This window comes from Carettochelys insculpta, chromosome 1, assembly GCF_033958435.1.
Source record: "Carettochelys insculpta isolate YL-2023 chromosome 1, ASM3395843v1, whole genome shotgun sequence".
NCBI lineage: Eukaryota > Metazoa > Chordata > Testudines > Carettochelyidae > Carettochelys > Carettochelys insculpta.
In genome coordinates, this window is record NC_134137.1 from 153,351,640 (window position 1) to 153,377,568 (window position 25,929).

The 25,929-nt window shown below is 46.5% G+C and overlaps 1 protein-coding gene across 6 annotated transcripts in view; it reads right to left on the reverse strand.

Annotated features, from left to right (window-relative positions):
- MAP7D2 (MAP7 domain containing 2) overlaps positions 1 to 25,929 on the reverse strand; it is a 174,171-nt gene that overhangs the window by 82,051 nt on the left and 66,191 nt on the right. For all 6 annotated transcript variants that reach the window (XR_012643837.1, XM_074983371.1, XM_074983368.1 and 3 more), the window contains exon 2: positions 11,761 to 11,838. Coding sequence is in view for 3 of the 6 variants with exons in the window: in XM_074983368.1 (XP_074839469.1) it covers positions 11,761 to 11,838 (78 nt within the window). In the remaining 3 variants the exon portion in view is untranslated. The remainder of the gene's footprint in view (positions 1 to 11,760; positions 11,839 to 25,929) is intronic.

Genomic DNA, 25,929 nt, shown 5'->3' on the forward strand with positions numbered 1-25,929 from the left:
GGGCAAAGTGGGCTGGGAGAGGGCATCAGAGCACAGCTAGCTACCAGGTGGCTCCAGCTCCTGGCATCACAGGGAGTGCAGAGAGAACGGGGGGAGTGACCCCTACCACCACTCCACCCCAGGCCCCCCATAATCCGCCTGTTCACATTGGCCTGGGGAGGGACAGGACTTTGGTGAAGGGGTGGAGCAGGTGCAGTGTGGGGCTGCCCCCCAGGTACCATGCTGGGGCAGCGTTGGGGGGTGCCCGAGGCCCCACGACCCCTTAGGGATGGCCATGGGTGCTCCACCTTCCATAAACACTATCAGACTAACAAGCGATCTTCACCTGTACATACTGATCAGAGAGGTATGTTAGTCTGTATCTGCAAAAACAAGAAGAAGTCCTGCAGCAACTTACAGACTAACATATTTTGGAGCATAAGCTTTAGGAGGCAAACACTCAAGAAAGCTTATGCTTCAAAAAATCTTTTGGCCTATAAGGTGGCACAGAACTTCTCATTGTTTTTGTGGACCCACTAAGTTCCTTCATAGTGTGGCAGACCACAGCCTGCAGGATGCAAGAGCCTAATAGAAGGCAGGTACACTGGGAACTGGACTAATGCATTCCTATTCCTTAACTAGGTTCACAGTGGTGCCCAGTAAGGACCAGCCTGCAGTTCTGGGCCAAGCAGGCACCTGCTGACTCACTATAAGAGATTTCTCCTCCAGACAGGAAGGGGAAAAAGTTGAGATGTGCACAAGGAGGAAAAAGCTGGTGGTTTGAGAGCAGAGCAGAATGACCAGGTACCAGAGGGAAGTGGTGGGTGAAGTGGCTCAGGGAGAGGTTGCTAAGTTAGGGCAGGTGTAAGAGCCCCACGAGCTGCCTCTCCCCCTAGGGACCCTGGGCTGGAGTCCAGGGTAGTGAGCGGATCTGGACTCCCCCACACCCTTCCCCTGGAGGTTGCCCTGCTGGGTAAATAGGGGGACCCTGAAACCTGTAGCAGGGGTCTCCTTCCCCTTCACGGCAGGCTTCTCTGTGATGAGAATGACTCAGTAAGCAGAGGCCCTTGCCTTGGAAGGACCCAGGCAGCTAAGGGGCCACCGTGAGTCTCTGAGGCACACATGAAACCGCAGAGAAGCACAGAAACCCCTGGAGGACTGATAGGGACCTTGTCACACTGGTGTCATGAGTGGGATAGCTGCCCAGTGGTCAAACAGAAAGAAAAAGGGAGGGGGTGAAGGGGAAAGAAAGTCACTTGGGCATGGGTTCAAGGTTTGCCCTCCTTCCTTCATCCCTTAATTACCTGGGATCCTCCCCCTCACCACTATTTGTGGGGCTGGGAGCGAGGGGTACCCCAGAATAGAGGAGCAAGGGATGGTATTGGTGCAAGCTGCGGCAGCCAAACAGGAAGCCACCTGGGTACAACAGGAAACAAACAAACTCATAATGGACTAGGCTGCCGCAGATCGCACCCTTCTTAGAGAGATGGTCGATCAGCTGCAGGAGTTGGCGTCTCAACCTCTTGGGGGAGTGAGGGGACAAGAGCCCTGAGAGCATCAAAATGTCTTCCCAAGATGGCACCAGGAAATGACATAGAGGCTTATCTCCTCATGTTTGAATGGACTGTGCAGCAGGAGGCCTGGCCAGAGGAAAAATGGGCCAACATCCTCGCCCCATTTCTTCACAGAGATGCACAGAGAGCCTACTACGATTTGCCACCTGGACACATGCGTACTTACCTCAGGCTTAAAAAAGAGATCGTGGCCCAGCTGGTAGTGACCACAGACACCCTGGCCCAGAAGTAGTATTCCAGGGTGTGCCAAGAAGGTAAGCTGCTGGGGGGCCCAGCTGTTTGAACTGATCCACCTTGCACAAAAAATGGTGGCATCCCGATGCCAATAACCCAGAGTTCATGCAGAAGTTACTACCAGGCCTCTGCGCGTGGGTGGACCAGCATAACCCCACCACCTCTGATGAAAGAGTTGCATTAGTGGAGCAACAGCTAGCAGCCAGGGAGTCAGCTCACGCTCCCAGGGAGGGCGAGTACCTCCCCAGAGAAAGGCTGCCGACCCCAATCTCACAGGGTCAAGAGCCCAGGGAGCTCCAGGAGGAAGTGGGGGTGGGTGAGTCTAGAAGCCCACAGGGTTGCAGGCAGAAGTAAAGAAATCAGATGGCAGCTAGGCCCTGAAACTAGGCCCTCTTTTCCCCAGGATACCAGGCAAAACTACTAGTGCTATGGGTGCGGGGAGCTGGGCCAAATAGGAGTCCACAGCCCCGACCAAGAGGAGACTATGCAGTGTCATCTCTGGGGTGGGGGTGACCCATGTGCCCTACTTAATCAGATGAGGGTGGTGATACCCCCCTGAACAACTACACCCAACCAGTGCAGGTAGAGGGGGTGGAAACTTTGGCACAAGTAGACTCTGGGAGCACCATCATCCTAATCTTGGGGAGGCTAGTAAGGCCCAACCAGCTGATTCTAGAAAAACACAAGGGTGTTACTTGTGTCCATGGGATAGTAAACCTTTATCCCAGTGCAAGGGTGAGGGTGGAAATTCAAGGGTCCAGCACCTAGGTGCAAGCTAATGTAGTCCCATACCCCGCCACCTGGTGCTCATTGGGAGGGACTCCCCAAGGTTCAGCAGCCTGCATTCCCCAGGCAGCAGGAACCAAGGGAGCCCTCCCACCCCAGCCAAGAGAAATAGATGCCGAAGGGCAGCATATTCTGATATTTTCAAAGATGGCCCAAGATTTGTTCCCTAGCCCTGGGAAGGGTAGGAAGTCTAAAAGACAGAGGTGGGCAGCCAAGGCTTTGGGCACCCAGACTCTGATGCAGGCTCGAAGGGTCGCCTGCATAAACCAACAGCCCCAGGGTGCACATAGGGAAGGTGATGACATGCAGGCTGGTGAGGACCCTGAACTACCAGCAGAGGAAGACTCAGAGGCTGTGGGGGAGGCAGAGGCTAGCACCAGTCTCAGCCCCACAGCATCAATGCAGGGATCAGAAAGAACCCCCCTAGGGCTTGAGTTGGCCAGCCTGGGGAAGGCTACCTTTGCACAGAACCAGAAGGAGGACCCCTGGTATGCAAACGTCAGAAAGGACGTAGCTGAGGTTGATGGGGTACCCCTAGAGAGAAAAGCCGGTGGCCCAGTCCTTACTTTAGCCTTAAGAACCACCTTGTGTACTGGGTCGTACAGATGCAAGGACAGGAGATACACCAGCTCCTGGCACCCCAAAAATATCAACAGGCCATTTTGGCCCTGGCCTGCACCCATCTGTTCATAGAACACCTGGGGGCGGAAAAGACCCAAGCCCAGATCCTACACTGGTTCTATTGGCTGAGGCTACATGAGAACGTCCACTGATGCTGTGCTTTGTGTCCAGAGTGTCAACTGCATAGCCTTCACCCCCAGCTGAGGACGACCCTAGTGCCACTGCCAATCATTAAGGTCCCATTTGAACAGGTTGCAATGGGCCCGGTGGGACTGCTGGAAAAGACAACCCAGGGACACCAGTATATCCTGTGGTCCTTGACTATGTCACACGATATCCCAAAGCCGTTCCCCTTCGGAATACAGCCTCCAAGAGCAATGCCAAGACATTGGTATAAATATTTGCCTGAGTAGGCCTCCCAAAGGAAATCCTGACTGACCTGTCGTCTGTGCCTGATGGTACATGGAGCAGGGTGCAGAGGTCCCTCATCAGGCTTTGCGAACCTCAGTCTAACATCCCCAGACTGATGGCCTCATAGAAAGGTTCAATTACACCCTCAAGGCCATGATTAAGAAGGTTATGAGCAGGAGTGGTACATGTTACTGCCCTATCTCATGTTCACTATCCGAGAAGCGCCCCAGCCATCAGCGAGGTTTCTCCTCCTTAGATGTACTGTATGGATGTCATCCCCAAGACATCTTACATAAAGCCAAGGAAGGCTGGGAGGAAGAGGCATATGGGGGAGAAACAGAATTGAGTATATGATGCAGATGAGAGACTGGATTGCCCAGGTCACCCCCATAGTCTGCAAACACCTGGTAGAGGCCCAGGAGGCCTACTACAATTGGCAGGCTAAGATTTGTCAATTCCAGCTGGGGGATCAGGTTATGGTGCTTGTGTCCACCAAGGGAAGTAAGCTATTGGCCCACTGGCAGGGCCCCTATGAGGTTACTGATCCGGCTGGGGAAGTGAACTATAAAATACATCAGCCTGGGCAGTGGAAACAAGAACGGATATGTCGTATTAACCTCCCAAAACCCTGTCAGGAGAGGGAAGCTTGTGTGGTTACCTAGAGGGGAGAGCCTGATCCCCTGACTGAACCCTTGGTGCCAGTAAAGGAAGGCCCCAAGCTAACACCTTCCCAGAAACAGGAGGCCTTTGACGTGATCATCCTGGAATCTGGATGTGTTTTCCAAAAAACCCAGCTGAATGTGGGAAGCAACCCACCAAATTACCACCAACCCTGGAGCCTGAGTGATGATGAGGCCCTACCAGGTACCAGCAGCTAAAAGAGAGGCAATCAAGGCAGAGGTACACAAGATGCTAAAGATGGGCATCATCGAAGAATACCACAGCCGATGGTTCAGCCCAATAGTACTGGTGCCAAAACCTGAGGGCAGCACACAATTCTGTAATGACTTCTGGCAGCTGAACGAGATCTCCCAGTTCGATGAGCACCCCATCCCACACATTGACAAGCTGGTGGACCACCTAGGCAGCATGCGATACCTGACCACCCTAGACATAATCAAATCCCGCTGGCTGGGGACACCAAGGAGAAAACACCATTCTCCACCCCAGAGGGCTATGGTCCTCCCATTCGGCCTCCATGAGGGCCCAGAAACCTTTCAGCGCCTTATGAATAAGATGCTACTGCATACCTGGATGACACAGTTATCCACACCCCAGACTGGGAGACCCATCTGGGTAGGGCAGAGGTGGTACTGGACATCTTTAGATACATGTGCCTCACAGCGAATCCAGCCAAGTGTGCGGTGGGGTTCACAGAGACCAAGTACGTCAGGTATGGGGTAGGAAAAGGGGTGGTGAAGCCTCAATTAAATAAGAAGCCATTCAACAGTGGCCTTGGCCAAGTTGGAATAAGCAAGTTAGCACCCCACAAGTCCTAGGAAGGCTCTATTGAAGGGTCATCCCCCACTTTGCAACATGTGCCAGCCCCTTAATGGGCTTGGTAAAATCTTGGGGACCCAACCCAGTTAAATGATCCGAAACAGAACAGGATCTACGGACTGCTCTCTGCAGCAACCCTGTATTAACAGCCCCAGATTTCACTAAGGAGTTCAATCTGGAAAACTGATGCAGCGGACGTGGGGCTAGGCATAGTCCTGTCACAAATGGTCGGGGAAGATGAGCACCCAGGGCTGTACCTCAGCAGGGATCTTCTCCCCATGGAGCGCAGGTATGCAGCAGGTGAGAGGGAGTGCCTTGCTGTAAAGTGCTCCATGGAGGCACTACAATACTACCGGCTCGAGTGCCAGTTCGTCTGGGTCGCAGACCATGCTCTTCTAAACTATGAGGTGGGGGAAAGCCGATTGGTGCGGGGGAGCACCTGGATCGGACGGAGACTTCTCCTACACGAGGCTCCATAGATAGGGATTCCCTAGAAGTTAGTCAGATACGGAACGTGGGAAATAATATATGGGCAAGATCAGATGTGAAACAATCGCATATAAAAAAATCCAACGCGTCTGTGAAAGGCGGACATATAAATAGTGGTAGTTTTCTAACATGCTTTTACACTAATGCTAGGAGTCTGTCTAATAAGATGGGTGAACTGGAGTACCTCATATCAAAGGAGGAAGTTGACATAATAGGCATCTCAGAAACATGGTGGAATGAGGACAATCAGTGGGACACTATCATACCGGGATATAAATTATATCGGAAAGACAGAACAGGTCGTGCGGGTGGCGGAGTGGTACTATATGTGAAGGATAACATAGAATCAAATGAAGTAAAAATCCTAAAGGAATCAAAATGTTCCATAGAATCATTATGGATAACAATTCATTCCTCTAATATGAATATGGCATTAGGAATATATTACCGACCACCTAACCAGGACAGTGATAGTGATGCTGAAATGTTAAGGGAGATTAGAGAGGCTATCAAAATAAAAAACACTAATAATAGGAGATTTCAATTATCCCCATATTGATTGGGTGCATGTCACCTCAGGACGGGATTCAGAGATTAAATTTCTTGATGCCTTAAATGACTGCTTCTTGGAGCAGCTAGTACAGGAACCCACAAGGGGAGAGTCAATTCTCGATCTAGTCTTGACTGGAACGCAGGATGTGGTCCAAGAGGTAACTGTTACTGGACCGCTTGGAAATAGTGACCACAATATAATAACTTTTAATATTCCTGTGTTGGGAAGAACACCGCAGCAGTCAAACACTCTGGCATTTAATTTCAAAAAGGGGAATTACACTAAAATGAGGAAGCTAGTTAAACAGAAACTAAAAGGTAGAGTAATTAAACTGAAATCCCTGGAAGCTGCATGGAAACTGTTTAAAGACACCATACTAGAGGCCCAACTTAAATGTATACCCCAAATAAAAAAACACAGTAAGAGACCTAACAAAGAACCACCATGGCTAAACAGCCATGTTAAAAAGGCAGTGAGAGAGAAAAGGGCAGCTTTTAAAAAGTGGAAGTCAAATCCTAGTGAGGAAAATAGAAAGGAACATAAACACTCCCAAATTAACTGTCATAATGTAGTAAGAAAAGCCAAAAAAGATTTTGAGGAACAGCTAGCCAAAAATTCAAAAAATGATAGTAAAATGTTTTTTAAATACATTAGAAGCAGGAAGCCTGCTAAAAAAGCAGTGGGGCCCTTGGACGATAAAGATATAAAAGGAGCGATCAAGGAAGACAGTGCCATTGCGGAGCGATTAAATGATTTCTTTGCTTCAGTCTTCACAGCTGAGGATGTTACAGAGGTTCCTAAATCTGAGCCAGCCTTTTTAGGTGACAAATCTGAGGAACTCACTCAGATTGAAGTGACATTAGAGGAGGTTTTGGAGTTAATTGATAAGCTGAATAGTAACAAGTCTCCAGGACCAGACGGCATTCACCCAAGGGTTCTGAAAGAACTCAAATGTGAAATTGCGGAGTTATTAACAGTGGTTTGTAACCTATCCTTTAAATCCACTTTGGTACCAAATGACTGAAAGACGGCCAATATAACACCAATATTTAAAAAAGGCTCTAGAGGAGACCCTGGCAATTATAGACCGATAAGTTTAACATCAGTACCAGGCAAATTAGTAGAAACACTAGTAAAGAATAAAATTGCAAGGCACGAAGAAGAGCACGAATTGTTGGGCAAAAGTCAGCATGGTTTCTGCAGAGGGAAGTTGTGTCTAACTAATCTATTAGAATTCTTTGAAGGGGTTAATAAACATGCGGACAAGGGGCACCCAGTGGACATAATATACCTAGATTTCCAGAAAGCCTTTGACACGGTCCCACACCAAAGGCTTTTATGTAAATTAGGTGGTCATGGGATAGGAGGAAAGATCCTTTCATGGATCGGGAATTGGTTAAAAGACAGAAAACAAAGGGTGGGAATAAATGGTAAATTTTCACAATGGAGGAGGGTAACTAGTGGTGTTCCCCAGGGGTCAGTCCTGGGACCGATCCTGTTTAACTTGTTCATCAATGATCTAGAAAACGAGGTAAGCAGTGAGGTGGCAAAGTTTGCAGATGACACCAAGTTGTTCAGGACAGTCAAAACCAAAAGGGATTGTGAAGAACTACAAAAAGATCTCAGCAAACTGAGTGATTGGGCAGCAAAATGGCAAATGAAATTTAATGTGGGTAAGTGTAAGGTAATGCATGTTGGAAAAAATAACCCAAATTACACGTACTACATGATGGGGTCAAATTTAGCTACGACAGATCAGGAAAGGGATCTTGGAGTTATAGTGGATAGTTCTCTGAAGACATCCACGCAGTGTGCAGCGGCAGTTAGTAAAGCAAATAGGATGTTAGGAATTATTAAAAAAGGGATCGATAATAAGACAAAAGATACCATACTTCCCCTATATAAAACTATGGTACGCCCACATCTTGAGTACTGCGTGCAGATGTGGTCTCCTCACCTCAAAAAAGATATATTGGCATTAGAAAAGGTTCAGAAAAGGGCAACTAAGATGATTAGGGGCTTGGAACGGGTCCCATATGGGGAGAGGTTAGAGAGACTGGGACTTTTCAGTTTGGAAAAGAGGCGATTGAGGGGCGATATGATAGAGGTATATAAAATCATGAATGGTGTGGAGAAAGTGAATATAGAAAAATTATTTACCTTTTCCCATAATACAAGAACTAGGGGACACCAAATGAAATTGATGGGTAGTAGGTTCAAAACTAATAAAAGGAAATTTTTCTTCACACAGCGCACAGTCAACCTGTGGAACTCCTTGCCCGAGGAGGCTGTGAAGGCCAGGACTCTATTAGGGTTTAAAAAAGAGCTTGATAAATTTTTGCAGGTTAGGTCCATAAATGGCTATTAGCCAGGGATAAAGTATGGTGCCCTAGCCTTCAGAACAAGGGCAGGAGATGGATGGCAGGAGATAAATCACTTGATCACTGTCTTCTGTTCTCCTTCTCTGGGGCACCTGGCATTGGCCACCGTCGGCAGATGGGATGCTGGGCTGGATGGACCTTTGGTCTGATCCAGTATGGCCATTCTTATGTTCTTATGTTCTTACGTTCTTCAATGGATGCAGTGGAACAAGGAGAAAAATACCAGGGTAACCCGATAGTTCATAACCCTGCAAACATTTCAGTTCAGGGTGCAGCACAGGGCCAGAAGCTGACATGGGGACGATGATGGATTATCCTGCATGCACTGCTTAGCATCCCGAGTTGCCCAACCCCCAGTGTCGATTGGGGGTTGGAAAGGATGTGTGGCAGACCACAGCCTGGAGGATGCAAAAGCCTAATAGAAGGCAGGTACACTGGGAACTGGACTAATGCCTTCCCATTCCCTAACTAGGCTCACAGCTGGGGCTCATTAAGGACCAGCCTGCAGTTCTGGGCCAAGCAGGCACCTGCTGCCAGGATAAACCTGCTGGCTCACTATAAAAGGCTTCCCCTCCAGACAGGAAGGGGAAGGAGTTGAGGTGTGCACAAGGAGCAAAAGGCTGGAGGTTTCAGAGCAGAGCAGTATGACCAAGTACCAGAGGGAAGTGGTGGGTGAAGTGGCTCAGGGAGAGGGTGCTAAGTTAAGGAAGGGGTAAAAGCCCCACTAACCGCCTCTCTCTCCTAGGGACCCTGGGCCGGGGTCCAGCTTAGTGGGTGCGTCTAGGCTTCCTCAACCCTTCCCTGGAGGTTGCCCTACTGGGTAAATAGGGGAAACCTGAACTCTGTAACAGGGGTCTGCTTCCCCCTCACTGCAGGCTTGCCTGTGATGAGAATGACTTAGTAAGGGGAGGCCCTTGCCTTGGAAGGACCCAGGCAGCTAAGGGGCCACCGTGAGTCTCTGAGGCATACATGAAATCACTGAGAAATGCAGAAACCCCTGGAGGACTGATAGGGACCTTGGCCCAATAGCTAAAGTCTTGCATGCACACATATGCCTCCTGTGGCCTTTAAAGGGAGTCATGCAGATGGAAAGGGCAGAATGTGAGTTTTAAAACTACAAAGGCTGATTGTTCCTCTCTCTCTTCTTTTGTGGTACTGTCTTTAAAGAAAGAATTGAAACAGCTGCCAAAGGTTTATGTAAAACTTTGAACAGTGGGCTATTCTGTTAATGATTTTGTATATTTCCGTTACCTGGTTTATCACCTCTGGCTACTCAGATGAAAGAAAGGTATTTTATTGTTGAGTTTGTCTCAGGTTCTCGTTCTACAAGAAAGTCATAATCCTCTCTGAGATACTGGTTTATTGCTGTAGCATGATGACTGCAGCATAATAAAATTGGACTGTTACTTCGAGCATGCAGGGGAATAAATAGTGGGAGTGAATTAAATAATTAAGGAAGTTCCATTTTTCCTGTAAATTTTAGTAAAAGGGAGCAGAAAAATAAGAGTGCACACCACACACACCCAATACATATTACAGACAGACAGATACGCGCGCACACACACGAAGCTATATAAACAGAACATGATTAAAGTTGAAAATCACGCATCCAGTCCCATTCGCCTCACCCAGTCAGTCCCGTCTCCATGCCTCAGGCTCTCGCAGTCACCCCACCCAACCATTTCTGATTCCGTTCCCTGCCTCCTTGCCCACTCCTTCCCCATCCAAGCTGTTTTTTGTCCTCATGCTGCCCTTCACTCTCACACCCCCACAACCACTGGCTCCTTAGTTCCACTCCCTCCTCCTCAGATTCTTGGTTCAATTTCCCTTCCAGCTCCTTCTCCAATCTCTTGGCCTAATAGTCCCCTACCCCACCCCCTGTGCTTTTATCTATTGTCTCTCCTCATTTTCATGCATCTTTGATTCTTGCTCCCAAACTCCTTGCCCACTAATCCAAGTCTACACGTTTGGCTCCTCACCCAGTCTCTATCTGGAATCTCTTCCCCATTTCCTCCCTGGATCCCAGTCACATCTGGCTCTTACTCCCAGTCACTGTTTCATGCTCCTACCCCTGTTAACCTGAAGCTGTAGTCCCCCCAGCCCTTGTAGGCCCCTTATTCTACAGCACTGGCTCTCAGAGGCAGTTTGGGTGCAGAAGTGGGTGCAGGCTCTGGGAGAGGGTTTAGGTTCTGAAAAGGTCAGGGGGTGGTGCTTATCCTGGGTGATTCCAGAAACCAATTCACACACCCTTCTGCCAGCGGCTCCTAGGCAGGGGGGCTACAAAGGTGTTCCATGCACCACTGCCCACAGGCATCACCCCTACAGCTCCCAGCGGATGCAGTTCCCGGCCAATAGGAGCTACAAATTTGGCACTGGGGAGGGAGAGTGTGCCGAGACAGTCTCCCCACCCCAGTGGCTACAGAGGCATGCAGTGAGGATAGGCAGGAAGTCTATCTTTGGTGCACTACCAGCAACGATGGCCGGGGTTCCCTGGAACCTTTCAAATCATGAACAATTGTCCCTTTTGCCCCGCTGTTGGCAGGCCAGCCCATGAGCCCAAGTCAGCTGGCATGGGCCAGTTGCAAGTGTCTAACTGCAGTATAAAGGCCATCCAAAGGCCTCACACCCTTCTAAAATTTAAAGTCCTACTCCAAAACCGGGGGGGGTGGCACTGCAGCTCTTCAAAAGGGAAGGTTGACAGAGACTTTTGACATGAGCAAAGCAGCATATTTTGGTGAATTTGAACCATTTTGGTAAAACCTTTCAAAAATAACTGAGAAAGCGATTTTCATTCCTTAATGTTTAAAGTTTGGCAATTTTAGAAGCAACTGAAAGCAGGACACTCTAAGGAATAGACCTGTCCTGCCTACAATAACGGAGTAGAAAAATGTATTCAGAAATAGTTTACACATGCATTTTGCCCCTACGTCTCACCTCCATTTTCCATGAGCTGTAAGTGGTTCTTTAAAGCATCAGAAATGACACCAATCAGTTTGAAAATAATTTGTCTCCTGTGACTAAAAATGAATTTATAAGCTTTCGTTCATGTGACAGCAAGGCAAACAAAATTTATGCCTCTCTTACTAACTCCACTTTCATCTTAACAATGAAAAACAAAAGTAGACAAATATAACAGCTAAAATGCAAAAGAGGAAAATGGTCATTTCCCTTTTAATTATTTAAGCCCCACTTAAACTCAGATAGCACTTACAAAAAATGGACGTCAACTTACCTAGGTATTTTTCTCTTTCTTCTCTTCTTTCTTTTGCTAATCTTTGCCTTTCATCAGTTTTCAGAAATCCATCCACAACTAAAACCAGAAGGAGGAAAAAGAATTTTAATAATGAATCTCAAGAGTCAAAAAGAGCCAAAGAACCAGTGCATTGTTTTGTTTTGTTTTTCAAATTCACAGCACTCTCACAGGCTGAGCTGTATAAGGGATTTATTTTTTTACAATGATTCATTACTCTGTACTGTGGAATTCTAAGGAAAGTTCTTCCCTGTAAATACTCAAGCCTGAATCCCTTCCACTGCAGAACAATGAAAGATCAGGCTATTTTGTAGATGGAGGCTTTTTAAAAACCTTCTTTGTTAAGGCAAAGTTACAGTGTGTAGTATATTACTATTTTATTGTATGTCACTTATTCAGGATAAGGTTACTATTCAGATAACCTGACTACAGATTCTGACCTGGTTGTTAGGAATGCCTTTTCTAGTACAGTACACTAGAAAGAGTGACAAAATTTCTAAATCTCTCTCCTTTTTTGGAGCTTCTCTGTTGTGAATACTTTGTTTACTTTAAAAACAACCTTACTTTTTTATTGATGATAATATCAACGTTCAATATCCTTAATAAGCTTGTTCTCAAAATCTTAGCTAGAGTTGGGATGTTTTAGAATTACAGTAAGGCATAAATTCTCATTCCCCACAAGATACTGGCAGTCATGTGTGAGACCTTTAAAGTTTTAGCAGTGTTATGTACATTAAATGGGGTCAGCATCAAGAGACCCAGCTTTTTTTTCCCCCTTCTAGTTTACTGTTACTTGATCGTGAGAGCTCCTTATTAGTGGGTTGAGGCAGCCATGCAGAATTCCTGGAATGACATTTACACAGCAAACAATACATAATTATTACTGCAGGAAAGTATGGACACAGCTCCCCATCTTCAGCTGGTGCAAACAATTTCTCTCCACACCACCTCCAAAGCAGGAAACACACTTTTCATCTTACTCAGTTACTGAATGTTATGTTTGGGGGGTGTTACACTCTTTAGAGGCCGTCCATGCATGCTCCATGCATGCACCATGCACAGACCCAGCCAGAACAGCAAATCTGTTATAGTACAAATCCCTTAAAGTGTCAATTTATAGACAGCCCTTTCACAAAATACTGTACAAAATTCAAAGTGAGTTGTCCTTCTAAAGTTCACCTACCTTGTTTTCATTTATACACCAATAGTTAATAAAGGGGCTTTTTGACCAGATGGTTAAAAGGCTGCTTCTGAATCATGTAGGTAAGCCTTCAGTCATTGACTCGATGCATATTTGCATTTTATTCCAAGGTAATGGCCTTTACTTTCTTCTAGGCTTTTCAGAAGCCATCAGAACTCTGCTAGAACCCTCACCAGAACCTAGCTCAAGCTACAGCTTGCCTGTTGTATCAATAATTAATGATTAGTTATTTGGACCCCAGCTGTGCCAGCATGGGTCCCTCATAACACATGTTGCCTAAGGAGCAAGAGACAATGCAATAGAGCTGGATATCTCAAGCATCATTGCACCGCAGCCCCCTTCTGACAATACAAATTACTACCTGACTCCAGGAATGGGAATTATAGCCTGAATCCCACCATCCCGGATTGAGTAGAGGGGTGCACATCAAAGCTGAAGCCCAAGCCCTGCCAAATTGGGGGGCACCCAACTCGAGGGCTCCAGCCCTGGGCAGTAGGCCTCTGTCTTTGGCTTCAGCCTCGGCAAAATATGCCAGCTCTGACAATACCCTTAAAATAGGATCACAATACACTTTGGGATAACGACTGATTGTTTAAGAACCACTGAAATACAACAACATATACAGGGAGAACTATGAGAGTTTTATTCCAATATTAAAAAATGGAAGGGTTATCTAGCTTGCAATTCTGCATCTTGACCGTGGTATCCTGACAGAGTCTCACTCCTGGGCCTCAGCTCCTCTGAGGGAAGTTGGTAGTGACCAGCAGTGAGTCCTGCACAGATGGGGGCCTAAGAGAATGTATATTACACACTATGGAAAATTTAAATCAGCTTGGCAAGGTCATCACAAAAGTTACCAAAACTCAAAGTCCAGTTGTCCCCCATTACAAAAGTTACTAAGTGTAAGGGAGCAAGAGGAAGGCAGGGGTTAAACAGAGCCACTTTACCCAATTAGCTGTGTCCCAGTTCACCTGCAGCCAGTGCCAGGCATGGAGGCAGTATAAAAGAGGAGAAACTACCCCAGCTCAGGGCTGACCAGCCAAGAGGCAGAAGCTGGCTCTGGCGCATGCAGGGCTTGAGTCAGAGCTGCCACCAGGTCGGCCGTTGGAGGAAGGGGCCTCCAAACCCTTCCCCAGGCGGTGGGAAGAACCCCAAAGAACCACTCCCTGCAGAGGAGAAGATAGACTCTCGGGGCCATGCCCCAAACTAAGACCACAGCTTTTAGGGGTGGGCTGCAGACTTACACCCCAGGCCTCCAGGCTCTCCAAAGGGCCTAGCCACTACGCCACCCTGCCACCAGGGGTAACCCCTTACACATGGCAGAGAATGTGGGCGTACATCCCCAGCCCTGCTGAAGGGCCATCTTACTGTGACGGCCATAGACCCAGCGAGTACAAACCACTGAAGTGCAACGGAGCCCTTGCTGAAGTGGATGGTGGAGCAACATGCCAGCAGCAGCAGCAGCAGCTCCAACAGATGGCCCAGCAGCAACAACAGCTAATTGGGGAATTAGCAACCCATCAGCAACAGCTGGTGCAGCAGATGACTTCCCTGCTATGACCCAGAACCCTGGAGGAGTCCATAGCACCTGCGCTGGCACCAATCAAGCTCACGGAGATGAGCCCAGGAGATGATCTAGAGGCATTCCTGGAGATGTCTGAGAGGGTGGCCACAGTAGCCCCGTGGGCCCAGGGGCAGTGGGCAGCCATCTCAGCACCACGCTTGACAGGGGTCGCTCAGACTGCATACCAGGCTCTAGACACTGTGGCCGCTCAGGACTATGCCCAGGTCAAGGCTGCGATCCTGGATGCCCTGTACATCCCTGAAGAGACTTTCTGCCAACGCTTCCAGAGGGAAGCATACCCCGCCTCCCTGGAGCCTGACCCCGCCTCATCGCCCAGAAGCTACGGGACGCTTGTTGGAGGTGGCTGAAGTTAGAAACAAACACTGGGGGGTCCAGGTAGCTCCAAACTAAGACTACAGCCTTTAGGGCTGGGCTGCAGACCTATACCCTGGGCCTCTAGGTGCAGCAAGGGGCCTAGCCACTAGGCAACCCTGCCACCAGGGGAAACCGCTTACACTAAGGCTATGTCTACACTATAGCATGAAGTTGAGTTTAAGGCACTTAGCTCAATTTTAAAATGTGACTGTCTTCACTGAGAATGCCATTAGGTTGATTTTAAGGAGCATCAAGTTTGAATTTAAAAGGTACAATTACTGCTAGTGTGGAACTTGCCTTTCTTTAAATCAATTTTATTGGCCTCCAGAGGTATCCCACAATGCCTTGAATGGGTACCTTGTGGAGCTTTCACCTCCCCTTTTCTCCAGGTGTGCAGGAAAGAGGAAGCATGGGAATCTGAATTCACTTTCCTTCTGACCAGTGTGTACAGAGCACTTCAGCAGCCATCACATCCAGCCATCGTGAGCTCCCCACAGGCACCATGAAGCTGGAGGGCTAGTCCCCCTCTCACCACACCGCATGCTGGCTGTGCAGCGCAGACCATGCTTCTAGACAGCAGCATGTCCTGGACCGTGCGGGGTGAAGGCTTCTGTGCCTCACAGTATCCAGGGCTCACGAAGTGCTGGGAGGGCTCGCTTCCGCAGTGGCAAATATTTTCGGGATCTGGTTGGCCCCTGAGAGGCAACGCGCGCTGGAGGGCTGGCTACCCCAGCAGCAAATGTTTTCAGGAGCTGGCTGGCCCGTAGGAGGCAACAGGCACTTGGGGGAGGGAGGGCTGGTTCTCCCAGAGGCAAAAATTGGGGGGGGGGGCTGGGTCCCCCATTGGGAATAATTTTGGGGGGATGGCTCTGGGGCTTGGCCCTTGCCCCCCGTCTAATAAGAAACCAACTGACTGCACCATATGTCAATTGCTCCTTCATTGCTGAGTTTTGTATTGGGGGTCCAGCCCCCCAGGCCCTGCTCCAGTACTCTCCCTTCCCAAAGCGTGTGGCTTGGGGAAGCCACAGTCTCTTCAGTGGCGAGCTTACTGTATTTATTTTCACTGGCAAAAAAGTTGCTGAGGGACCTGTTGACATGGCACAGTCAGCTGGGTGCTCCCAGAGCACATACATTGTAGTATGTGGGCCTGACGGTTCCTTGACGTGCTTCAACCTCACCTTCTGAAGCCCACCTGCTTGGGTTTTTTGCCTGGGATTCCCTGTTTTTCCTTCTTTCCTTCTGAAAAATGGCCATTTGTTTTCAACAAGGGGGGAATGAAGGCAATGCAGGGTAGGAAGATGATAGTGAGTGCTCTCAGGACACATTTGGTTCAAAGGTCTCTAAATGCGGATGACTCAAACAATTTCTCTCATTGGGGAAAGACTTCCGAAAAATGGCCATTTGTTTTCAATGGGAAAGGAACGAGGGCAATGCAGTGTGACAAGATAACCCACAACCTCTTGCAGGACATTTTTCCCCCCATAATGCACCAGCAAAACAACCCAGAATGCTACAGGGCTGTGGGATAGGTTCCCACAATGCACTGCTGCAGCAGTTGAACTTTGGTGACTTAGTAGGGACACATTAAGTCAACTTCGTGGGGAGCAGTGAAAACAACTTCGACTTTATAAAACCCAGTGTTACAAAGCCGACTTTGAGAAATTTGACTTTAGTTCATACTGTTGACATAGCCTGAGAACAAGCACTGGTTCTCTCAAGCACCGTCACACTCTCTCCCATACCTTACTTTACATCTGAGGAAATCTCCAAGTGAATATCTGTAAATAGCAAGGAAACTTGTCACACTTAGGATTTGTGCACCAAGTCTGCACTAAAACAGCTGGTTGTTACTGCTGCTTCTTGCTTCTTCTCCACTTTCTAGGGTGGAAAGAAAGAACTAGGAGTTGCTAGGTAACGAGATCTGGGCAAGGAGCAGGGAAGTGGTTTTAGGAAATATGACAGACTAGCTGAGACTATGAGAAACCCATGGGCATGCATGATGCATGAGGGTGCACAGGCGGCCACATGCACCCTCCCCACATCACCCCTGCCCCACACTCGCTGTGAGCACTGCACCTCTTCTGATGAGTACAGGGGCAGTCCCACCCTTCCCAGCATCAGCATGGCCCAAAAGCACTACTCCTAGGCCATGATGTGGAGATTGCCCCACATCCACCGAAAGTGGAACAGCTCTTCTGCAGAAAGAGGCAGGCAGGGGCAGAGCAGGGAAAGGGTGGGACAATGGCACTTGGCTGGTGGCCTCCCCATGGGAGGGTGGAGAACTGGAAGAGATATGGGCACTGGAAGCTAATGGGTGGGAGAGAAATCAGGTGAGGAGCTGGAAGTGGGTAAGTGGAAAGGGAGACTCAGACTAGCTAAACCAGGAGATGAGGATGAGAAACCTAAGGAGCCGAGAACAGAACTGGAAGAGGGAGAAATTGGAGGGGGTGGGGAGCAGAAGAGACTGTGGCCAATACAAAATGTTTCCCTCTACAGCTTGTAACAGAACCCAAGACTCCTGAGTCTCTCCACTCCTCTGCTGCCAGCAGAGATCTATGAAATCTTCTGACAAACAGGGTCTCACCCCCATGTTGTGCTGGCCCACACACAGTAGCTGCCATCCGTCACTCTATTAGCTCAAGCAGCAGAGGCCCGAGGGGTGAATGTAAAGGTTCAAACCCTGCTGATGACCAGTCAATATGATGTCACATGATGGAATTTCTGTTTTTCCATTTGCTTTTTTATAAAATTAGGAGATTACCCATGAAAGCTACGTTCCAAGGGTATTATTAAGGCAGCAGAGCTTAAAATTACAATTGCCAGAATTAAGGTTGCCTCTTGAACCTGTGACAAAGCCCCAAGCAGCTCCTCTTGGGTCTTGTGCTTCATGGCGGTTATTGTAATGCCTCAGAGCTCACCAGCTCCCTTACTCTTCTCACTGTTTTTCCCAGAGGCCCAGGGTACAGCCTATCGAGCCAGTCTTATCATTGGCACAGTCAATAGCAGGGGACAGCACTCTTGTACTTCCGGCCTCCTCCTGTCCCTTAGGAGCTGCACCCAAGGTGAATGGGGCGGTCTCAGGGGGACCCACGTTCCCTCCCACTCACTCTGGGTTCTGACCCAGGGACTTATGTAGCACCTGCTGGAGAGGCGGTCTCCCTTGGCCCTTGGTGCAGCAGCCTTCTCCCTGGGCCTGGGAGATGCCTGCCTTCCCCCCCAGTATCTCCTCCAGATTAGCTGAAGCAAGCCTTTCTTCTAGCAAATACTCTTTTTCTTCTTCTGGTCCGTCCTCTTTCGCCTTTCCCCTCCTTATCTGAGGGGAAGCTTTTAAAGGGGCTCAGTAGGCCTTAACTGGCTGCAAGTAGTTAATTAGCAGCGGGTGTCAGATTAGGCTGCTGTTGCAAGCTGATTCTTGAGGAGCCTCAGTCACTGGAAAACATGAAGGCGCAAGACCCCGTTGCCAGCATACCTGCCCTTCAGCAGGCTACTACAGTCTGCTGGTTGTGGTCTATCACAGACCTTAAATTGACACTTGTGTGCACAAGTTATAAGTCCATATTTAATTACATAGAAGGTGATTTTCCCCCCACACAGGACTCCTGTCTCACCCAGTGCACAGAACAGATGATGCTCACTTCCTCAGTTTTTTTTTTTCCTAACTGTCCTTAATTGCTGCTATTCAAACACCATTCAAAACCTACTCCAGAAACAAAATTATTAATTTCATCGTGGACTGTAGCCCATGGAAATGCTGTTTGCTTATGTTTATTTATAAATGTGTTAGAGAATTAGTAGGCCCAAAAATTAATTTGAGGTGCTCAACACAAGGCCTCATTGTTCAGAGTACTTTATATGTTCAAAGTAGAGATCTTGTTGGCCTCTGTTGTAACAAGAGTTCTTTGGCTCTGCATTGTAAAAGTGCTAAGTACCTTGAGTTGGACAATCAGAAAATGAGGAAAACACAGTGGTCACCTGTGACTTGCCTGAGCTGATCTATTGCGTCGGATGGGGACAGCAACCTTTCCCAGGCAGAGTACCAAAATATGACCCTTGGACCCTATGCACGGTCCAAGCGCCAGTGATACGTTTTAAAGTCAGAATAGTCCTACTTACAACACCTTCATTAATAAAGAAAGATAGAGAGCTTTACCCCCTAGGTGGTTGTTGGTAGCATTAGCTGGTCTTTTGCTAATGCATAGGCAACGTGGCTTGGAGCAAGCTCCAGGCTGCATAGGGGAGGGGGAATGGGGCTGAGCTCATGCCACTCTTGGCATGTCTGCTGGGGTGGCTGACTCCTGGAATAGGATCGCAGTGGCAGAGGATGTGTTAAATCCTGTTCTCCAGGGTGAAATTCCCTGCCTGAACTAAGAGATCCTCCTTTCTCTTCTTGTAATCTACTGCCTCATTCACTACACTCTTTCCAACAAATGAGGCACGGATCCTATGAACGACAACCTCTTGTACTGCAAAGCCTAGGTTTACCCCTAGGCATGTTCATCCTGTGCACTGAATAAGACATGGATCCTATAGGAAAAAAACAGTATGGGATCATGTAAGTACTATCATAATGCATATGCACAAAAAGGGCAAATGACGGTTGCACAGTCAACCTTAATACTGGCACATCCTAACTTCTGAGTGTCTAATTTTGCAACCCTAGTATTACTAACCTGAGCTTTTGTATGTCATTAATACTAACTTATCTGTCAAAAATGTCTTGCCCCAACTAAGTAGGCAAATAAAGTTGCCCAAGGCTTATACATCTATTTCTCTTGTGTAGTAACTGATTATGTGGTAATGGTTTTTTTGTTTGCAGGTCAAAATAAGCATACACAGCAAGGGCACTGGACACAGCGTAAAGGTAGTAGCCAGGGAGACTTATAGTTAATTTACTAAGAATATGATCAAATGTACAAAATTAAATGTTCTAAAAAGCAGATTGCAAACCATGGTCACCAAATAAATTGCATGCATGTTTTTCCAATCACATTACTTTTCCATTAAAAATGGCATGCATTGATTTCTTATCACAAGACACCAGCAGAGGGCACAGCAATCGTTTTGCAAAATTTTAAGCATGAAAAATGGCATACCAGGACTTGAAACTTGTATACTAAGCTTCAGTCCACAAGGGTTTTTATTGTCAAGCCAGTGGTCCCTCAAAGAGGGATCTGCAGTGACGAACCCCTTGTATAACTGTGGCAAGGTCCCCTCGCTCCATGGCTGTGTTTGGGCCACCAGCCTTCTCCCTTTGCCAGGGGGCTTGGACTTGCCTCTCGTTTCTGGGGTAGGGATCCCAACCAGTCCTCTGACTTCCTCCCTGCTGTCCCTAGCTCTATAGAGGTTAGTACTGTTTAAATCTCTCGTTCTTGCTGTCCCTCTGCCTCTCCTTCTCCCACCCTCTTCCCCTTCTATCTGGGGAGGCTTTTGACAACTTCCAGCAGGCCTGATGTGGAGTCAGCTGGCTCTCGTCTGTATGGACAGGCTCCTTGTCAGCTGCCGCTGAGAGCCACTGTGGGCCCTGGGACAAGGGGCAGGGGGCTGGCTCTGCACACCAGAAGGGTGGGGCCAAAGACAGAAGGGGTGGGGCCTAGGGCATTTGGCCCTTAGTGCGGCCTGGACCATGGCACTGCCACCCCCCCGACATTCCCCCCCAGCTGTGCACGGCCACATCTATGCTGCTGCAACAATTCAAAGTAGCCTGGAGCTCCAGCCGCTACTGCTACGTTGGCAGCAGTGGTGGTTGGAAATCTGAGCCCCCTTGAACGGCTGGGCCCAGGGACAACTGTCCGCTTTGCCCCTGCCCATTGGCAGGCCTGGTCCTGCAACCCTCCACTTCTATTAGCAGGCCTTTCACCCTTTTGGGGCTGCCTTCCCCCTGCTTTGTAGCAGCCCTCTGGTCTGACCTTGTCACATAACATTCAGGATACAACCATCTCTTCAGGAAAGGGTCATAATATGACTTGGAATCAGCTGAAGTGTCAGTGCTCCCGCATCAAGAATAAGCCAAGAAATAGTGACGACCATTTTCAATTTTTTACATATCTTTTGACATAAATATTCACAGGTGCACATGCACCTTTATCCTGATCACTGCCACGATTCAGCTGGAACTAGATGGCTCTGGGGGGTCCTTTTAACATAAATTCTGTGACAAATCTGAATGCCGGAGCATATTCCCTGCCTGCTTTTTGACATTTTTGGGAACTAAACTACTACAACTTTGGTTAATCTGCTCAAGAAGGAGAAATAAGAGCACATTAATTGAAGCGCAGAGCAAATTTCTCAACTTAACATACTGTTGCCACTTTTTTCTGATACCAGCACTGTGTTTCTGACAAGTACTGCTCCCCTGCCAAGAGACTGTTGAAGTCTTGATCCTTTTTCTTCCTAGCATAAGAAAAAATCTGAAATGTGGAATTCAGATATGCACTGATTGTAACTTGATTTACATTCACAAACATAGTCCACAAGTCATAGTAGACAGGTAGTTACCCAGAGCACACAACAGCACTCTCCCAGAAATCTCAGCCTGCACAAGAAAGTCCAACTCAATAAGGCTACTCTGTCCCAAAAAAATGTTTTCAAAGATAAATAAAGCAGACGGTAAACCTCTGGCTCTTTTCCACTGCTTTTGTCCAAGTGCATACAGCATGACAAAATAGTAATTCAGCATTTCTTCAAAGCTTAGTAACTTTATCACAATCTAAGAAAAAGAACTTGTAGAAGGATGTGTAACTTTTCCATGTGGTGATTCCAGCCACAATGCTGAACATCTTACAAGATCTGCCAGGAAACCATGACGTACAAATTTATATTTACGAGATTCAACAATTTGGAAACAAACTGGACAGATATATAAGACATACTAGAGACAGTATTACGGAAAGTGACAGATAGCCGTGTTAGTCCGTATTCTATCAAAACAAAAAGCAGTCATGTAGCACTTTAAAGACTAACAAAGTAATTTATTAGGTGATGAGCTTTCATGGAACAGACCCACTTGAAAGCTCATCACCTAATAAATTACTTTGCTGGTCTTTAAAGTGCTACTTGACTGCTTTTTCGTTTTGATAGGTTAAGAAAAATATCTGTGAGTTTTGTTCATATTGTTTTAACACAACACTTATCACTAGCCCCAGGCCAGCTCAAAGAAAAAATTTCTAACTCTGGTATAGTGCTGAAAACCTTAAGTAACAGTTTGCCAAATAGAGATGATCCTGATTTTTTCCTCAATTTTCATGACGACTGTTAACCAAATCCCTGCTACAAAACAAAGCAGCAGAAATGTAGCACTTCAAAGACTATCAAAATGATTTATTCAGTGATGAACTTTCGTGGGACTGACCCACTTCTTCTGATCAATTTCATTTCCAATACAGACTGACTTATATAAATACAGAGGACCAAAAAGAAAAAAATTGCAGTAAGAACTGTCAAATCAAATAGGATAGAAGGAAGGGAGTGAGAGGTGGGGGGATGTTAATTGTCCTGTCCGAGATAATTAGGAGCATTAAAGAAAGGGAAGCAGTCTTTGTAATGCATGAGGTAGTTGATGTCTCCGTTCATACCACAGTTAGTGTGCTGAATTTGAATAACTGTTAGTCAAACTTTTTCCTATACATTTTTCAAGTTTTTCATGAACTGAAAACCCAACATCAGAAATGATTTTGGCTTTCAAACAATGAAAAATTCTGTCCAGTCCAGTCTTTGTGTGAATGGCTGAAACTTGAGTTTATTGTTTTGAAAAATAAAGTAAGTGTAAAATAGTCCTGTTATTTCTGTGGTCCCTGAACTTTTTATCTCACCCCTCCACTCACCCCTTCCTACCCCCACCCCAGAGCAGGGCCACAGCTCCTGGAGTCAGGGGTAAGGGGCCAAGCCTGGGCCCACTGCTGGAGGCAGGTATAGGGCTAGGAGTGGAGCGTCAGCCAGGGGCTCAGGTTGACAGACAGGGCAGGAGTGAGGAGCAGAGCTGGGTGGTACTCTCTCCTCTCACTCCCATGAGGGCTGACCGCCACCCTAGCTGCACCCCCTCAAAAGTTCCTTCATGCCCCCCAAGTGGGGAGGGGGTATGCACTGCACAGTTTGGTATTTTGTGCAGAAAAGCTTTTTTAAAAAAGAGCCAGGCCTATATTGTTTGTAAGTCATCTTAATGGTATGGAGCCTAAAGATTAAATTTGACCCCTAATATGGAATTCTGATAAACTTTGATAATGTTTTACTTAGAAGTTAGGAAGTAATGCTATAAAGAGATAGCTTGGAACCATGCATTGACCAAACTTAAGTAGAATCACTTTTCAGCGAACTTCAGTTGTTACAAACATTGTTTAATGTCTTATGACTTCCACCATAGGAAATGTAGTTGTGAGAACAGATACCAAATGGTCCCTTCTGATACCACAACACATTTCAATATCTAAGAAATCTGTACACTCCTAGTCCCCCCATTTGCCACTCACTTCCTACCCTGAAGCTCTGATCCTTAGGTAAAACATGAACTTTCCTGGAAATTAAATGTAATCTAACAAAGGCCTGAAATTATGTTTAATCCTAAAAGAAATGTTAATCCATCTATTACCAGATGAATGGAAATTCACAAAGGTGCCTTTTGTGTCGTATTAATACTCCTATAGCTTATGAACTGGCCATAAAAGCAATGCTTAGCCAGGAGAGATGCAGTCTTTAATGTTAGGAGCCTTTGAAGGTAAACAACCTTGGCAAATTTATCTTGGGAACAGCTCTTTCCTCTGATTTAAACCAGAATTTAGGGTTCTATCCCTTTAATTAAATACATCTTAAAAATATGTAAGGAAATAAATTGACTTAGAAGTCTTTATCGGTGTTCCCAGATTCTGAGATTATAATTTTATGTCCTAATTATTTTTAGGACTTTTGGACTTCAAAGTTCCAAAACTCAGATTTGCGTCTTACAAAGATCTGTCAAGAAATAGTTTCTTTTCATTGGTAAAGAAAAATCACCGAACACATCTTACATAAATAAGATACGCTCATCTGAGCTGAGATCAGGATGCTTCTGTATTCAGGGCCTTTAGACAAAGGCTGGATCTCTCAATGAAGCGAGTCTCTGGACTCTCTTTAGGCAGAGAAAAAAATTAACTTGCATTTCGCAAAACTTTTTATGCAGTACCTTGCTCTTAGCTATGTGTACACTAGAGTGATCTGTCAACAGAAGTTACTGTCAGAAGCTATCTTCTGACAAAACTTCTGCTGACAGGTCACGGCCACAGACAAAAGTGAATTGCCCTGTCAATCCGCTCTGATTACAGAGCAACCAGAAAGCTCCACCACTTTTGTGACACAACAGCCAGACCCGGAAACCTTGCCTGTCGACAGAGGCCCCCTGACCCCCTGAGAATCCACATGGCTTTTCTGTTGACAGATTCTGTCGAGAAAGGCATTTTGCCTTATGGGGGAGAGGCAGGAGTCTGTCAACAAAAGTGCCACCTTGTGTTGATATACTGTCAACAGAATGTATTTTTAGTGTGGATATTCTGTGAGTTTTGTCAACAAAACTCTATAGTGTAGATGTAGCTATTCAATTGTACTGAAGAGCTGGCCAAATTCAGGAAAGGTATCTCTGATTCTCGCATTTTCCCATTTGGCTGTTTACAATTTTGAGACCTATTCAGATTTGACTGCTGGTAATGAATTCATCAATTGAACAGGTCCAAATTTCATTTCATGTTTTCTCTTCCTCCACTTGAGAGCAACCAATCTTCAGAGAAGTTCACCTCTTGAACAGTTTCCAACCCTTTTATTTTGCAGACATTCAATTTCTTCTTAAGAATTGTTAAATTAAGTATACTCCAACAAAATTGTTTCAGAAGTCTTTTGGCTCAATTTTCTATCGCTACTTCTTCTTGAACCACTTAACAAGATGAGCTAACCTGGTGGTTATTTTCCAGAATTCTATTCAATATTTAAGTTAAATCTTTCATTCTCTTTCTTCTTACGCTTAACTTTAATTGTGAGAAGAATTTATCTCATCTTTCTCTGAAGAGAAGAGATGAAGGTTTCCTCCAATCTGATGCTACTTGAACTAGAACTGAACTATTGCTAGTAGTAATAAACTTCCAGGTTTGTTATAAAATCATAAACCTAATTTGCAATAATTAAAATATTCAGGCTATTCTAATCTTGTCTTAAGTAACTTCAAACCATTAATAAGATAAGCAAACATTCAAAAAAGCTTATATTTTCTAATAACAAATTCACAATATAGGTTTAGCAATTACATACAACATTCCTACAGTCAACAGTATTAAAACGTACATTTTCAACATTAACCCTCATCCAAATATTTCAGTATTATTCCTAGACTGATAAAATAATTTAATTTACAAACATAAAAGATAAACTTACCTATATAATAAGACAAATAATAGGTTCTCTTAGGAATTGGCACCTCAGAAATTAAGGCCTGGTCTACACTAGGAGGTTAGATCAAATTTAATGGACAGACTGATTTTCTAAGCAACCGGTCTACACTACAGAGTCCATTCCACTGACTTCAAGGACTCTTAAGGTCAGCTTTACACTCCTGCTTTTCACCAGGCATAACACCAAAACTGACCTTGCATAGTTGACTTCAGGGTAGTGCATTGTGAAATTTGACATCCTTGGCCTTCTGCAGGTGTCCCAATGTGACCACTCTGGCCACCACTTTCAACTCTGGTGCTCACCAGTTATACACAAAATGGCGCGGACAAGTTTGAATTTCATTTTCTGTTTGGCCACCGTGGTGAACAGAGCAGGCAACACATCGCAGCAGCACATCTGGCCATGAGGTTCCAGGGCACAGGCGAGCTCCAGCATGAAGCATGCAGGAGATCCAGAACCTTACTGCTGTGTGGGGCGGAGAATAGGAAGTTGTTCGGGCAAAACAGTGAAGAAGCCAAAGAAATGCAGCCATCTATGCCAAGATCTAACAGATCACGATGGAAAATGGATACACCAGCTATGCCCAGAAGTGCCAACGGAAAACCAA